We start from the raw sequence: 17,971 nt of genomic DNA on the forward strand, positions 1-17,971 counted from the left end.
ATCTCTTTGGGAAAAAGACCTAATAGTGGTATTGCTGGGTCAAAGGGTATGCACAGCTTTCTAGCCCTTTGGGCATAATTCCAAATTGCTCTCCAGAATGGTTGGATTAATTCACAGCTCCACCAACAATGCATTAGTGTTCCAATTTTTCCACAGCTTCTCCAACATTTATTATTTTCCATTTTAGTCATATTAGCCAATCTGATAGGTGTCAGGTGGTACCTCAGAGTTGTTTCAATTTGCCTCTCTCTAATCAATAGTGATTTAGAGCATTTTTTCATATGGCAAAAGACAGCTTTGATTTCTTCATCAGAGAACTGCTTGTTCATATCCTTTGACTATTTCTCAATTGAGGAATGACTTGGATTCTTATAAATTTGATTTCATTTCCTATATATATATTTTAGAAATGAGACCTTTATCAGAAGTACTGGCTATAAAAATTGTTTCCAGCTTTCTTCCTCCCTTCTGTGGGGATCAATTCTTAATTGGGGAGTCTTAGCTAAGTGGCTCACCGCAATATTGGGGCAAGGAAGGAGACCAGCAGCCTCCCTCAAAACAGAGCAGGATTTATTTTAATAAGAACGAACTTAAAAAAAACCCCACAAACAGGATCAGTAGGATCAAGGGAAAGGAAATAAAATGGGGAAAGGGAAATTATATAATCTGAAAAAAAACACCACCACCCAGGAATCAGCTGAGAATATACAGTAGAGCTCCTGTCTCCTTCCAGCTTTCAGCTAGAATGGCGAATTCTCCTCCCCCTTCCCAGCAAACCTCACACAGCCCCCAGCCAATTGGCTGGCTGCTCTGACAGTCACATGACTGCCCTCACTAGGCTTCCAATCATTATAATTTTGCCAGGCCCATGTAGGCATCGGCGAGTGGTGATGATGTAAAGTGCCAGTGCCATGGCAACAGCTACAACCAGTGGGTGGAGCACTGTGCGGTTTGCGCAGCCCCAGCCCAGTGCATGCTGAGGTTTTTTTTTTTTAATTCTAGCCAAAAGATGGGATCATAAAAACCTCAAATAACAATTAATTCTTTACACTTCTAATTTTGGATGCATTGCTTCTGTTTGTACAAAAACTTTTTAATTTAATGTAATCAAAATCATGCATTTTGCATTTCATAATATTCGCTGTCTCTTGTTTGGTCATAAACTGTTCTCCTTTCTAAAGATCTGAGAGGTAAACTATTCCTTCTCCTAATTTACCTACAGTATCACCTTTTATGTCTAAATCATGTTCCCATTTTGACCTAATTTTAGTATATGGTGTAAGATGTTGGTCTATGCCTAATTTCTGCCATACTATCTTCCACTTTTCCCAGCGGTTTTTGTCAAATACTGAGTTCCTATCCCAGAAGCTGGAGTCTTTGGGTTTATCAAACAGTACATTACTAAAGTCATTTACTACGGTGTCTCCTGTGCCTAACCATTGATCCTCCACTCTATTTCTTAGCCAATATCAAATAGTTTTGATGACTGCCACTTTATAATAAAGCTTTAGATTTAGTACAGCTAGCCCACCTTCCTGTGCATTTTTTTATAAGTTTCCTTGATATTCTTGACCTTTTGTTTTTCCAGATGAATTTTGTTATTATTTTTTCTAGCCCTATAAAATAATTTTTAGGTAGTCTGATTGGTATGGCACTGAATAAGTAAGTTAATTTAGGTAGAATTGTCATTTTTATTATATTAGCTTGGCCTATCCATGAGCAATTAATATTTTTCCAATTATTTAGATCTGATTTGATTTGTGTGAAAAGTGTTTTGTAATTGTGTTCACAGAGTTCCTGGATTTATCTTGGCAAGTAGAGTCCAAAGTATTATATGTTGTCTACCATTACTTTAAATGTAATTTCTCTTTCTAGCTCTTGCTGTTGGACTTTGTTGATCATGTATAGAAATGCTGATGATTTATGTGGATTTGTTTTATATCCTACAACTTTGCTAAAGTTGTTAATTGTTTCAGGTAATTTTTTTATTTGATTCTCTAGGATTCTCTAAGTATACCATCAAAAAGTGATAGTTTGGGGGCAGCTAGGTGGCGAAGTGGATAGAGCACTGGCCCTGGAGTCAGGAGGACCTGAGTTCAAATCCGGCCTCAGACACTTGACACTTACTAGCTGCGTGACCCTGGGCAAGTCACTTAACCCCAATTGCCTCACCAAAAAAAACCCCCCACTCCAAAAGAGTGATAGTTTTGTTTCCTCCTTGCCTATTCTAATTCCTTTAATTCCTTTTTCTTCTCTAATTGCTAAAGCTAACATTTCTAGTATAGTATTAAATAATAGAGGTGAGTTAACTTCTAATGTAGTGATTTTAAGATAGAAAAAAAGCAGAATAACTATTTTGGGGACTTCAAGGAATCCATTTAGTCCTGGTCTTGGATTGGTCTTTTCTGATGGGTGTGCCTAGGCTCTCTGTGAAGGCTCTGGCTCTGGGTCATGCAATGGTTTCCTAGGTTGCCACATCCCAGTCTTCTTTCCTTTGTGCTCTTCACCTTCGTTCCCTTCCTTTTTCAGGGCATGCCTCTGCTGCCATCAGCTTCTCTCCTCCCTCTTCATTGTCCCTAGGCATTTAACTTTTTTCTACCGTCTCTTCCCGAAACCCCTTAATGGAAGTTTGTAGATTTACAAGTCTGAGGGATAGAGGAGCTCCTGTAAAGCCGTATAGAAAGAACACTTTTCTAATAATAGCACCTAACTTTGTTGGAATTTACCTCAAGCCTACGTGACCCTGGGCAAGTCATTTAAATCTCTTTGAGTCTGTTTTCTCATCTCAGCTCTAAATCTGATTCTGTGAGCTTACAAAAATGTTAGGCCTTTTAACTTTAGTAATATGTCTTTCATTTTATTTAAAATACTGAAATGCCTTAAGTATTTTTGCATGTGACATTTCCCTAAGCACTGTTTCAATATTATTAATGGATGGGCTTGGGGCACTTAATAAATGTTTGGTGGGTAAAATAACAAAACATACTAATTTTACAGGTCTTCAAACCAATTGTTGAAAAGTTTGGTTTCAAGTTTGACTGTGATATTAAAATGAGGTAAGTTGCATATTTAATATTTTCCTTTCTAATTTTGATCTCTTATTTACATTGGTCTCACTGGCATGGTAGGTGAGATGCTTCTTTGCTATGCAGTTAATATTGGTCAGGCATACTCTAAAGAATACTTATGAACTTGTTAGAATACGGTCATTTTGTGACTAACCACTAGTTAGCACAGTGGATAGAGTGCCAGGGCTAGAATCAGGGAGACCTAAATTTAAATCCATCCTTAGATACTTACTAGCCATATGACCCTGGGCAAGTCATTTAACCTCTCTCTTTTTCAGTTTCCTCAACTGTAAAATGGAAATAATAGTAGCACTTACTTTAGAGGGTTGTTGTGAGGATTAAATGAAATAATATTTGTAAAGTGCGTGGCACAGTTCCTGGTATATAAGAAGTGCTTAATAAGTGTTTTTTATTCCCTTCCCTAAATAATTAGAGATTACATTTCTCATAGGATTCATTAATACTCTGAATGGTAAGCCACAAAGGCATGTGGAATTTAAGATTGTGGGGATGGTCACAATTGTATACAGTATTCATTTGTATATCATATCATAGGGTGTAAATACTTAATCACAAAACTTCCATGTTGTGTCTATTGGCCACACAAAATAGTACCTTTGTCTTATCATTTAGCAACATATAGATCCCATTATGTGCAAAAACATTAGACTATCAATGAGCATTTATTTATAGGTGTTTACAAAATCCCAGACCCTGGGGATAAAAATGAAAAGAAAGCGACAGTCCCTGGCATCCAGGACCTTACATCTACTAGGGAGATAAAACACCTTCTCAGAGAAATACGGACTGGACACATACAAAAGAAATACACAATGATGGAGTGTACTGTGTACTACAGTCCCCAGCTTTATAATTAGGGGATTTAAAGTACATTGTTACAGGCATTAAACAAGAGCACAAAGTAGAAGGCAACTTTAGAGACTTTTTTGTCTTGATATAATTGGGAGTCATTTCACAGAATGATCAATAGATTTAGGCATTATTTTGAGATTGCCTTCCATTATCCCTCAGCTTGGTGGTAGTGATAAAGAGTGAATTTTTGACTCTGCTTAAAATTAATTTTAGTTTCATTGTTAGAGGCAGTTTGATGTAATGGACAAAATGATGGGCTTGGAGTAGGAACATCTGGATTCAAATCCTACTTTGAACACTACTTTGACCCTAGGCAACTCACTTAATACTTCAGCCAACTCCATAGGATCTACCTACTCATTGTGGTTGCCTTGAGTTTTTTTGTTTGTTTGTTTGTTTGTTTTTTTATTATTACCTAGACTTATTTTTTTTTTACATATAAGGTATTTTATTTTTTCCGTTACATGTAAAGATAGTTCTCAACTTTTGTTTATACAAGCTTTACAATTTCAGATTTTTCTCCCTCCCTCTCCTCCCTCCCCCCTCCCCTAGACAGCAGGTAATCTGATATAGGTTATATCTATATATCTATATAGATATAGATATAGATATACACACATATATATATACACATAATAACATTAATCCTATTTCTGCATTAATCCTGTTACAAGAGAAAAAATCAGAGCAGTGATACAAAACATCAAAATAGAAAAAAAAAAAGCACCCAAAACAAAAAAAATATGGAACGCTTCACGAATTTGCGTGTCATCCTTGCGCAGGGGCCATGCTAATCTTCTCTGTATCGTTCCAATTTTAGTATATGTGCTGCCGAAGCGAGCTCTGCCTTGAGTTTTAGTGGAGGTAATTCCCACACTAGGACTTCCATTTCCCCTCCCTCCCCTCTACCCTTCCTTTCCCAAACACACACTGTGGAAATCACTGGTTCTTTGCTTTTTTTTTTTATTGCATGACTAATATAGCTGATCTGCCACAAGGACATAATACTTCAATATTTTGTCATCATTGCTGTTTGAGCAGTTTTAGAACTGTTTGTTGACTGTTCAGATACCATTTGTCTTTTATTCAGCTGTCACTGACTTGTTCTTTTGTCCTGGATTATGGTTACATGTGAGCACATGTGTATTTTTCGTAGGGGCTACTACCCTAAAGGAGGTGGTGAAGTAATTGTCCGCATGTCACCAGTTAAACAGCTGAACCCAATAAATTTAACTGATCGTGGCACAGTGACCAAGATATATGGAAGAACATTTGTTGCCGGTGTTTTGCCATTTAAAGTAAGTATCCCAGATGTTATAAGCATGTGTATGCCCTAGTAAATGGCATGTTACCTATTCTTTGAAATTATTGGAATAGCTGTTTATTTTTGATAAATCTTTTCATGAATAATAGCTAATTTTTCAGGAAAATTAGCTTTTTACACTCCAGCATTGATTCTGAATAATGCATATAAAATTGTTAATTACTTTAATTATCCTTGATGGCTTGAAAAGAATTGTCAAACTAACCAGTGATTTATTTCAATTTTACTGTAACTGTTGCCTTTCTGTCTTACCAAATTAGATAGCAAAAGATATGGCAGCAGCAGCAGTGAGATGCATCAGAAAGGAAATCAGGGATCTGTACGTTAACATCCAGCCTGTTCAGGAACCTAAAGAACAAGCCTTTGGCAATGGAAATGGAATAATGTGAGACAAGACACTAATCTCTTCCTGTGTCATTAGTTTAGTTATGAAGTAATTTTCCTATTTAAAAAAATTATAAGTAGTGGTTTTGAAAAGACTTGTTAAGATGATTCTAGCATAATATAAAAATCTATGTAAGTTTTGACAAGAAAGGTTAATTCCAAGAATTTTGCACTTCCCAAAACTTGAGATTCTTGTGAAAACTTTGCCATTGTTGTTATTATGGCCTGAGGCCCATGATTTGTTTAGATTTTCATTTTTATCTTCTTAGCAGTTGGTCTTTAAAAGGAATCCTGAAGGAAACTTTTCCAAATGCTTTTATGTAACTTGGTTGAAAAGTCATTTTGTAAATACCTAAGATGACAGACTTTCAGGCCAGTAAATGGCTATCCAGTAAAAAGAGGATTGGTTCAAGGTTTAAACTGATATACTTGAAGAGTAAAAGTACCCTTCAGGTGAGCATTTACATTTGGTGCCTGTAGTATGATCTTCTTAGATTATTCTCATTTTAAAAATAAATAGTCTATTTATGATACTTGCCACAAACTGAAAAAAAAAACAACAACACAGATTTCTATATAAAAGATCTTTTTATTTGTATCATCTCATTCTGCTTTTTGATACCATTTTACCTGTAAAATATCCTACTCTGATACATAGGCTAGCTTTTTATTTCATTTTTGTTCTCATTAAGAAGTCAGTTATTATCCTGAAGGAGAAGATGCTCCTTATGTAGATACTGATTAAAATCTGGCCACAGTTTCCCCTGCATAAAAAAAATTCCCACGGATACTTATACTGCTGGTCAAGGCAATTTTTCACTTATTTGCAATATCAGTGCCTGTACACATGAGCTTAGGGTATGTCATCATTTTCTGCTAAGGATTCAGGATTAAGTTTGATTTTTTTGGGGGGGTTTAAGTTTGATTTTGTCTATTTAGTGATCACAGCACCCTGTTACATTTGCCAATAATTTTAAAGGATATTTATAATATAATGGAATTGACACTTTTTAATTTCTATGCAGCATTGTTGCTGAGACATCAACAGGTTGCTTGTTTGCTGGATCATCACTTGGTAAAAGAGGTACAGATAAACGAGAGAGCCACAGTTTTAAATGTTGTAATCAAACAAAAATTGTTGCCAAGAAAGAAATCTGGAATTCAGTAGAATGGAGATGGATATGATGGTTTAATGTTTTTTAGAATGAAATTGCTTTAAAAAAAATTAAATTGCTGTTAAAAATCAATCATACTTTAAAATGGGTTACTTTTTTGAAAGGGAGATTATTTTCTTGGCATAAGAATTGAAATGTTACAGAAAATGAGGGTTATGGGTGTGTGTAAGTCTTTAGTTTGGACTTGGTAAAATTTGCTTTTTAAGCTTCAGGTTCAAAGGATCATGATGTAGCACTGGAAGAAACCTTTAAGGTTTTCTAATCTATCCCCCTAATTTTACAGTTGAGGAAACTGAAACCTAGGAAAGTTGTAAGTGCTTACTCAATGTCATACAAGTAGTGACAGGGCCACAATTTGAACTCAGTACCTCTGACTACCAATTCATTCTTTTGATGTACTTGCTAACTTTGTGACCCTGGGTGAGACACTTAGCCCTTTTGGGCCTCAGTTTTCTCATATGTAAAATGGACAGATTAGACTAGATTACCCTTAAGGCCCTCTCTCATACTATTTATCATCAACTGATGATTCCCCTCCCCCCCCAAAAAATTACTTAAAAAGACATATTAGTAGCCTGACAAGGAGAGACCTCAAACTGAAGGCTACTATTTATTAAATTTTATTTATTTATTTGTTTGTTTATTTGTGAGGCAGTTGGGGTTAAGTGACTTGCCCAGGGTCACACAACTAGTAAGTGTTAAGAGTCTGAGGTCATATTTGAACTCAGGTCCTTCTGAATCCAGGGCCAGTGCTCTATCTACTGTGCCACCTAGCTGTCCCTTGAAGGCTACTATTTATAAAAATATAAGAATCTTTTTGTCATAAGCCTATTTAAGATGAGGAATGTTTTGTAGTAGCTGCCAAACCCATTTTACTCACTAGGTAGAAAATAGAATATGCATTACTTCTAATTGAACCAGCTTAAAATCTCATTTAGTCAATAAATCTTTGTTGAGCAACCAATGTATGTATAATTCTGTGCCAGTTACTCAGGCACATTTTCCGCCCTCAAGGACATTGTATTCTGATTAGGAAGGCAGGTAGAACACACATACAGAATTGACCAACACGGCAATATAAATAAATTCCAGATTAATGGCATAATGTTAGAAGAGTTTAGAGAGAGAGCGAGCTCATTTGGGGCTTACAGTGGTGAGGGTAAGCTTTATGAAAGAAATTGTATGTGGACTAAATAAGTATGACTGGATAGGCTTTAAAATGGCAGGGGAGAATGGAGCTAGATGTTTTGGGCCAGGGTTACAATTTGAAAAAAGATCTATTCAAGGTGGGAATGAATAAAGCATTTTCAGGGAATTGTTTGAGGACCGGGTTAACTGGAACTACAGGTTTGTGTTAGGCAATCATGAGAAGTAGCTTTGGAAAGTCGGATTAGGATCAAATTGTGAAGGACTTTGAATGCCAAGCTAAGAAGTTTAGATTTAATTGGCTAGGCAGTAGGGAGTTATTGACAATTTTTGAGGAACTAAATGAAATATTACAGGAACCACCACAGTGCCTGGCATGTCTTAGATACTTGTTTAGAAGTTTCCTGATAAATTAGCCAAACAAACATCTAGTTAATTTCTATGAAATATTAATAGAATAGGGTAGATTATGGCAAAGGGAGGTTGTTTCTCAGAGAGTCTTGTCATTTTAGTGATGGTCATAACTTCTAATAGCTAGCTGAATAGTGCTAGGTACTTAACCTATCTCGGTTCCAGTTTTTTCATTTGTATATCAAGGGGTTTTCACTGGGTGATCTCTTAAGAATCAAACCTTATATCTTAAATGCAAACTTTCAGTGTTTTCTAATATCTAAGCCTTTCCTGACAGGCTAGAAAGTTGAACTGAATCTATAAAGATGAGATTGAATAGGGATAGAAAAGTCTTATGCTTAGATTCAGAAAATCAGCTTTATAACTACAAAATGGGGGAATTGTGGATAGATAGAAAAAGAACAGGGGTTATGAGTAGAGTGCAAGCTCAGTATGAATCAGTTGTGATAAGGCAGCCAGGAAAACTAATGTAGGTTTCATTTAAAGAAATATATTATCTATGACTAGGAGAATAATCACCTCACTTTTCAGCCTTTGCCAAGCCACATCTAAAGTATTCTGTTCAGATCTGGGCACCACGTTTTAGGAAAGATATTGATAAGCCAAAGAGCATCCGGAGGAGGGCATCCAGGATGGTGAATGGCTTCATGTTCATGTCATTGAGGATTGGTTGAAGGAATGGGGGGTTAGGGGGGCAGTGTTTAATCAAAAGAAGACTTTGGAGTACATAATAGTTGTCTTTTAGTCTTTTTTTTTTTTTTAGTGAGGCAATTGGGGTTAAGTGACTTGCCCAGGGTCACTCAGCTAGTAAGTGTTAAGTGTCTGAGGCCGGATTTGAACTCAGGTACTCCTAACTCCAGGGCCGGTGCTCTATCCACTGCGCCACCTAGCTGCCCCCTCTTTTAGTCTTTTAAGGGTTGTCATGTGGAAGAGAGATTAGATCTATTCTACTGGGCCCCATTGGGTGGTGGGACTAGTGATGACTGGTGGAAGTTGCAAAGTTTTTCATTTGTATTCTGTATATCTGTATCCCCTAGTAGAATGTAAACTCCTTGAGTTGGGGCAAGGACTGTTTTATTTTTGTCACCCCAGCACCAGTACAAGCCTATGCACATAGTAGGTGGTTAATAAACTATCATTGAATTGAACAGTATGGATCCTTGTTCAGGTACATTTTGGTGGATGGTTTCTTAAGGTCCTTCCAAATTTGAGATTCTGTGTGTGATCTTTCCTAGCTTTAACATTGTATAATTCTAGTGGAGATGAAACATACCGTGGTGTCTAGCTACTTTTGTATTTTTGTATTCTTCAACTCTTATACCTCCAACCTTACATCTTCACTCAAGGCAAATATTATTGCCAAAAAAACAGTCAGCTAAAACTAAAGCTTATACCATCAGTAAATGAAATCACTATTCCTCAGTTCCCTCTCTTCTAGTTTATTTGGCCAGTACTACTTAAATTTTTTCTGTATTTGTCCTGAGGTCTTCCTTGAATCCTGGAAACTGTTCCTTTATTATTATTATTATTTTTTTTGTGGGGCAATGAGGGTTAAGTGACTTGCCCAGGGTCACACAGCTAGTAAGTGTCAAGTGTCTGAGGCTGGATTTGAACCCAGGTCCTCCTGAATCCAGGCCTGGTGCTTTATCCACTGCAGCACCTAGCTGCCCCCTCTGGAAACTGTTTCTTAATGTTTATTTTCAATGAACTGAGAGTTTTCCATTAGATATTTATTTTCACATGTTATGGTAAAACTTCCCTTAGGTTGTATTTAATTGAATTCTTTTTTATTGGCACTTTAAATGGCATGGTTAGTGTTTAGAAACACCAAACATCCAAGGTTTCAGTATTAATTCAAAAAGAATAAAATTCCAAAAGTTATAACTATTGTTATTTTGTTGTTTAGTTATTTTTCAGTCATGTCCCACTCTTTGTGACCCCATTTGGGGTTTTCTTGGCAAAGAAACTAGAGTGCTTTTTTGAGGTAACTGAGGCAAACAGGGTTAAGTAAGTGACTCGCCGAGGGTCACAGAGCTAGTAAGAGACCTGATTTGAACTCAGGAAGATGAGTCTTCCTGACTAGGCCTGGCATTTTCTCTACTGTGCCACCCAGCTGTCTGTCCACATTTTTATTGTGACCCTTTAGCTTATTTGGTTAAGAATATAATTCTAATGAAATCTTGTTCAAGAACTCAGTGTGCTCTTCCACAGCCATTTTGTAAATAGATGCCATTAGTCATAACATAGTTTTCGTGTGAACAGGATTTGACACTTAACAAAGCACATTGTTCACAACAACCTTCTAAAGTAGATTACGCAAATATTGTTGCAGTCTTGAAGATAGGAAAACTGAGGATCAAGTTAAATGATGTGGCCATGGTAATATTCCCATGACTTGTTTTCTGTCCATTTCATCACACAGGACTGAGAAAGGAAAGCCTGCTTAGTGTCATTTATTGCCACATGTTGCTTTATTCTTAACATAGTCTTCTTTGAATTCTCCTTCCTTAGGAAGCTTTCTCTGACTACTTCAACCCCTCTTGCACTTCATTGCACTTAGGTTGAATTTATAATCATTACAGTCTGATGCCGCATTTTTTCCTTTAATTTATTTGTGTTTTCTTCACTGTGCATGTGAGCTCCTAGTAGGCAGGGATCATGCTGACTGCTTCCTTTTACCTTGTCTATAACATCTAGTACATTGTTGAGCTTGTGCTCAGGGGATGATGATATGAAGGTCAGTGTGCAAAGAACAATAGCCTTAGGGTGGTGGTGGTGAACATGCTTGTATTAGAATTGCCTTTTCCATGAATGGATGTTTCATATTTTTGTTATGAAATGGCTCCATAAACTTAAAAGCTAAGGAGGGCAATTTATTTTGAAATTTCATGTCATGTGGTTACACTTGTGGGCCCTGATGCAATCAAGGGAATTTCTTAATATTCTTATTAATGAAATTAACCTTTAGGGCAAGTCACTTGACCTCAGTGTCTTAATCTCTCTAATGGTTTTAATGAAATCTGAGGTTCCTTCCAATTCCAGCCTTCTGGAAGTACAAGTTTGATGGCTTGGATTCTTTTCCAGTTTGGCCACTTAAATAGAAAAGTGATTTGAGACAAGTTGGTCAGTAAACATTTATATGCATACTCTTAAAACACTGGGGATACAAAGAAAGGCAAAAATATGGCCCCTGATCTCAAGGAACTTATAGTCTAATGGGGAATGCAACATGCAGATAACTCTATATGTACAAGATATATCCAGTGTCAATGGAAAGAAATCTCAAGGAAGGCACTAGAGGGGGAAGGCCTGAAGGGAGAGAGACAGACAGGGAAAGGCCTCTTGCAGAAGGTGGGATTTGAACTGAGTGTTGATGGAAGCTGGGAGAGGGAGAGCATTCCAGGCATGACAGATAGCCAGTGAGAAAGCATAGGCTCAGGAGATGGGAGTGTCATGAATGAGGAACAGCAGGGAGGTCACAGGAGCTGGATTGTGGAGTGGGGAGAAGCTAAGGGGATGTAAGTGTAAGAAAGTGGTGAAGCCAGGAAAGGGCCAGATTGTGAAGGGCTTTAAAGCCACCCAGAATTTTATATTGGATCCTGGAAGGAATAGGGAGCCACTGGGGCTTACTGAATTGGATGGGAATAGATAACAGGATCACATCTTTTGCTTTAGGAAAATTACTTTGGCATCCCAGTGGAGAATGGATTAGAGTGGGGAGAGATGACAGACCAATTAGAAGGCTTTTGTAAGAGTCTAGGCCCAAAGTAACCAGATGGTGGCTGTATAAGTAGAAAGAAGAGGATATAGATGAGAAATGTATAGATAGAAATGACAAACCTTGACAAGAGATTGGGATATACAGGCCGAATCGGTGAGAATTCAGGAATGACACCAAGATAATGAGCTTCGTTGACTGGAAAGTTGGTAGTATCCTTGATAGTCAGAGGAAAGTTGGGAAGAAGAGAATATTTAAGGTAAAATCAAAGCGTTTTGGACATATCAAGTATGCAGTGCCTCTGGAACATCTAGTTTACGATGTCCAAAAGGTAATTTGTGTTGCTGCATTGGCTCCTACTTCCAGGTCTGAAGCATATGGCCCAGCATGTTTTCCTAATATAAATTATCCAATTCCCACTTTGAAAAACCTTAGGGAAGATTTAGCATATACTGAAGCTAAGAGAATTTTTACCTTTTTGGGGTTTAGATAATACGTGGAATGTACTGTTTTCCCTCACTATATATAGCATGTGAGTTCTCTGAGGGCAGGTACTATTTCATTGCATATTGTAATTGTTACTAACACATTCACTGACACATGTGCTTAATAAATTTTTGAATGAACAATGCTGTTTTGCATCTTAGAATCTGATCAGGCTAAGTCTGCAACATAATGCAATTGGAAAGGAGTCAAAATTGTGTTGCGTCAAATTTTGTTAATCACAGGCTATAAATTAGGATTTGGATAGGACCAAAGGAATTTTCTTCTCTGTGCATGCCAGTATGAAATCTAGTGTGTTCCAAAAAAATTGGTGCAGTTTTAAGCTTAAAACTTGTATACAAGTAAACATGTATTATATATGTAAAACCTGTGTGTAAGTTTAAAGCTTAAAACTCCAGTAAGACTCTGTGTGTGTGTGTGGGGGGGGTGGGTGTGTGGGTGTGGGTGTGGGTGAGAGAGAGAATACACACTTAATTTTTACCCATTCTTTTATGGGAGACTGGCATGTACACACATGTGTATATACTCATATCCATATGTGTATGTGCATGCTGGTCTCCCATAAAAGAACAGCTGAAAATTAAGTCTTCAGGTACTGACTGAATCAGCCCCCCCAAATCGGAGGCATACTGACTTCTTGATTACTGATTTTTTTGCCTGTTTGGTGCTAATTAATTTACTTGCACACTCCCTGTCTCAGGCGTATCTGCTGACAAGGTTGGAATTGAAGCTGCAGAGATGCTGCTGGGAAATCTGAGACATGGGGGAGCTGTGGATGAATATCTGCAGGACCAGGTAATTTCACATGCCAACAGTGCACTAGAGTGGAAAGAACATTGTGAGGTCAAAAGGCGTGGGTTAGCATCTGTGCAACCTTGGAGAAATCACTTGATCTCTAAAGAGCTTCTGTTTCCTCATTCTTAAAATGGAGATGATAATACTATATTAACTAACTTAGAGGGTTATTATGAAGCTCAAATAAGGTAATGCTGTGAAACACTATAAATGACCACATCAATATTAGCTCCTATTATTTCTCCTGTTATTATGTAAAAGTGTCATAATTAGTATTCCTACCTTGGATATTCAGATTTCTGAATAATTTTTTTTTCTTACAAAGATACATTTATTTTCATCTACTCTTTCTGGTAGCTTTTTTTATGGAGAAAGGGTAGAGTTGCATTTTTGGTATCACTAGTTTTGTGAAGTTTTCCTCTGTTGTTGTTTTGTACAGCTGATCATTTTCATGGCCTTAGCTAATGGGATCTCTAGAGTCAAAACTGGACCAATTACACTCCATACCCAAACTGCCATACATTTTGCTGAACAGCTAACAAAGGTGAGTGTATGTTGATGAAGACTCCTTAGTTTTGTGGTAGCTATTATTTAGACTGATTTAGAATAATGGAATCATATACTTTTTTTTTTTTTTAAGTGAGGCAATTGGGGTTAAGTGACTTGCCCAGGGTCACACAGCTAGTAAGTGTTAAGTGTCTGAGGCCAAATTTGAACTCAGGTACTCCTGACTTCAGGGCCGGTGCTCTATCCACTGCGCCATCTAGCTGCCCTTGGAATCATATACTTTTAAGGATCTGTGATTTCATTAGTGGGGACACTCCATCCACTGATGCAGATTGCAGCTTTCCACTTTCATAATTCATTACTCAGCAAGCAAGCAATCCTATCCTGAGTTTCTTTTACCTGGAGCATAGAACATATACAATTTGGTTCTCAGAATAACAGAATGCTTAAGAAATGTTCTGATTTTAACTTGGTAGAAATGAAAATCCGACTATAGCCAGTGGTTGGTTTTAGAATATTTGGAATGTTTTAATCTAATATTTATTTCCTTCCTTCTCCCCCCCCTCCCTACCTCATGGTTATATTTCTTAATGATATATGTGATATTTTTGTAAAGGGTGTAGTCTACCTGAAATTTGTTTCAGCTTTACATTCTGAAACACTAAAAGAGGCAGCATGGTGTAGCCCAGGGCTTCTTAAACTTTTTCCACTGGTGACCCCTTTTCGCCAGAGAAATTTTTACATGACCCTGGGTGTATGGGTATATAAATTAGGTATATATAACCTTTTACTGTTGGCAAATTTTCACAACCCCCAGTTACTCAACCCACATTTTGAGAAGCTAAGGTATAGAGGATAGAAAGCCAGAACAGGAACCAGGAAGACTTAGGTTTAAGTTCTCCTGTCTGATATACTGGCATGGGGGCCTGTGGACAAGTCACTTGACCTCTTGGTACCCTAGACCAAACGTCTAAAATTCTTGAACCAGATTAAAATGTCAGTGGGAAATATTTGACAAAATAAATGAAAATACAACTTAGAAAGTGTTAATTTGTAGTTTTTAAATAAATGTGCAACCTGCAGGGTGTTTTTATCTCAGACTAAGTTGCAGAGAAGTTGCAGGCCTGTATTGGTAGAGTTTTCCCTCCTGGAACTTGAAATCATTAGTCTAGTCCCTTTCCCTCTCCTCCCCTCTCCAGACTATCCCTCTGTTAGTCAGTAAACATTTATTAATTACCTATTCTGTGCCATATTCTGGGCTAAGTGCTGAGCATACAGATACAAAAAGAAAGATAGCTCCTGCCCTCAAGGAGCTTACAAACTAAGGGGGGTGGGGTTAATAACACACAAAAGGAGGAGAGGGGAGAGTCTCAAGAAGTGCAGAGGAGGTCAGATCAGCCTAATGGAAAAATTAAAGGATGATTGGCCTGGCGCCTTTCTTAAACAGAGGTTTTTAGAGCTCATGGCTATACCTCTAGTCAGAGGGGCAGAAGATACTGATAAGGTATAAAGTACAGAGGCTGTGAATCTCTAAATGTGATGGGAGAACCTTATGTAGGCCAGTTGATAAGCAGAGTACTCAAGCTTCATTTATTCATTAAATATTCAACCCTGTTAAATTAGTAGCAGTTATGGAAAATTATTCCATGGGTACTTCTGTTTGAATGCTTATGAATAAAGCATTTCTTAACTGGCCGTCTTGTCCCAGAATCATAAAATTTGAGAGCAGGAAGGGACCTCAGGAGTCACCTGGTCTAACCCATGCGCAGGAGCACCTCTACTCTTATATACCCTGCAACTGGTTGACCAGCTTCTTGACAGGCATGATCAGTGGGCTCAAAGCCAGTAAGATGAAATATAATAAGGATAAATGTAAAATATTACATTTGGACTTCGGAAATCACATTACAAGTACAGAATTATTGGTGGTGGGGACATAGCAATTTCTTTGAAAACGACATAAGGGTTTTATCTCAACTGCAGTGTCAATATGATTCATTAATATCCTGTTTTTGGTTTTTTGGTTTTTTTTAGTGAGGCAATTGGTGTTAAGTGACTTGCCCAGGGTCACACAGCTAGTAAGTGTCAAGTGTCTGAGGCCGGATTTGAACTCAGGTACTCCTGAATCCAGGGCCGGTGCTTTAACCACTGCGCCATCTAGCTGCCCCCATTAATATCCTGTTAATAGAGCACCCACAAAAGTTAATGCTTTTCTGGGCTATGTTGAGAGACATAGTATCCAGGATTGATTGACTGCTTTATTTTGCTCTGGTCAGACTACATCTGGAGTGTTTTGTGTTTATCTGTGCACCTTATCTTGGGGTAGAGGTTGTTAAGATGGCAGCTAGGATGGTAAAGGGCCATTTAAAGTTCACGAAAGAATGGGGATTGTTAACTTGGCAGAGAGAAGACAAAGGGTGTACCTCATGGCTTTTTTCAGATATTTGAAGTGCTTTCAGCATGGGAGATGCTCCATCCTACCAGGAACAATGCGTAGAAATTGCAGAGAGAGAAAGTGAGGCTTATTGTCAGGAACAAATCTGCAACAATTAGAGCTGTCCTAAAGTGCATCCGCCTGCTGCGGAGATAAGGGGTTTCTCCTTTACTGGAGGTCTTCAAGCAGAGAGTGTTGAACACTTCAATGTAGTGGGGATTCCTTTCCAGTATGGGTTAGATTCAGTGGCCACTGAGGCAGGTTTATTCCAACTCTGGAAGCTTTTAAAAGGATTTTTACCTTATGATGTCTAACACCTGGTAAATTACTTGATCTTTGTAGTTTCATCAAAAAAGAGTGATATTAGCACCTGTTTACTCTGTAGGAAATTACAGGATTATCCCTCTGATTCTCCTAATATAAATTATATACTAAATTTGTTTTTCTTGTTTTAGGCCAAATTTACTGTGAAAAAGGCAGAAGATGAAGAGGATTCCTCTAAAGAAGCTTACATTATTGAGTGCCAAGGAATTGGGATGACAAATCCACATTTGTAGGATGGTTGCCCTTTTTTAATGATCCCTCAATGATGGATTGCACTAACTTTCAGGTGATAAATAGTACATGATGTTGAATGGGGAGTAATTTATCAAATGAACGAGCTTAATTTTAGAGATGAAGTGCAGTGTTCTTGGTTTGTTTAGAAAAAACTTCACCTGATAAATCTTCCCATGAATGTTTACTGAGATGTGTATAATGAATTGTTAGACTTCAGGGACAAATGCTTGAGACTGGAAAGCTAATTTCTGTATGAACATCTTGAAGCGAAGCCTGCATTTCACCAAAAAAGATGTGTGCTTGTGAAATGGTTCCTTTCTATGCTATAACTTGTAGGCACAGAAATGTATCCTTAATTAACTTGTATCTAATCTCTGTATGCATTTTGCTGAAATCTGATCTAAAAAATACTAATAAAGCAACTCTAGGCAAATGAAGTGGCTATTTGTTCTTCCTGTAAACTTTAAAACAGCATTACCTCATACTAGTTGCAGGTGACTATTTAAAGATAGATGAGTATTCAAATGAAGCAAATTTCATAACAGATAACAGATAACACTGTAACACCCTATATAGTAAAGAACTTGGGTTTATCTTGGATTCCATCCAAGGAGATTTAGTTAGCAAAATTACTAGAAAGATAACATAAAGGGACCTATTAGACCCACGAGGATGATAAGCTTCGTTACAAGAAAATTATTAAATAAGATTGTGTTATAATGTTGGTGGAAAGGTCATTAGATGGTGTCTGTCAGTAATCTTGTACAGCTGATATATTTTCTTTTCTGTGAAATAGGAATAATGTAGTGTTTCTATTGGCCTGACGTCTCATGAGAAAAAATGAGATGTGAATGTGGACGTTTTAAAATTCCTTAGGCAAAAGATGCTCTATTAACATTCATTCAGGAAACATATAGAGCACGATTAGTACTAGGGAAGGTTAGATAAGAATCACATAAGCAGAAAACATTGCAATTCTTAATTAGAGGAAGTAGGTTGTTTAAATACCACAGTCTCAGATTTGGAAGGGGATTCAGCAACCATTTAGTTCAACATACACCTGAACAACAATTC

The 17,971-nt window shown here is 37.4% G+C and overlaps 1 protein-coding gene and 1 non-coding gene across 3 annotated transcripts in view; one reads left to right on the forward strand and one right to left on the reverse strand.

Moving 5' to 3' along the window:
* The window catches only part of RTCA (RNA 3'-terminal phosphate cyclase), a 28,976-nt gene extending 11,653 nt beyond the window's left edge, over positions 1-17,323 (forward strand). For both annotated transcript variants that reach the window (XM_044004066.1, XM_044004067.1), the window contains 7 exons: positions 2,998-3,056; positions 5,098-5,239; positions 5,526-5,650; positions 6,675-6,733; positions 13,304-13,398; positions 13,838-13,942; positions 16,795-17,323. In XM_044004066.1, coding sequence (XP_043860001.1) covers positions 2,998-3,056; positions 5,098-5,239; positions 5,526-5,650; positions 6,675-6,733; positions 13,304-13,398; positions 13,838-13,942; positions 16,795-16,896 — 687 coding nt within the window. In that variant the 3' untranslated portion in view covers positions 16,897-17,323. The remainder of the gene's footprint in view (positions 1-2,997; positions 3,057-5,097; positions 5,240-5,525; positions 5,651-6,674; positions 6,734-13,303; positions 13,399-13,837; positions 13,943-16,794) is intronic.
* LOC122726857 lies at positions 4,679-4,785 on the reverse strand. The gene has a single exon (XR_006352851.1). It is a non-coding gene; the product is annotated as a U6 spliceosomal RNA (small nuclear RNA).
* Positions 17,324-17,971: the final 648 nt, after the last annotated feature.

This window comes from Dromiciops gliroides, chromosome 4, assembly GCF_019393635.1.
Source record: "Dromiciops gliroides isolate mDroGli1 chromosome 4, mDroGli1.pri, whole genome shotgun sequence".
Classification (NCBI taxonomy): Eukaryota; Metazoa; Chordata; class Mammalia; order Microbiotheria; family Microbiotheriidae; genus Dromiciops; species Dromiciops gliroides.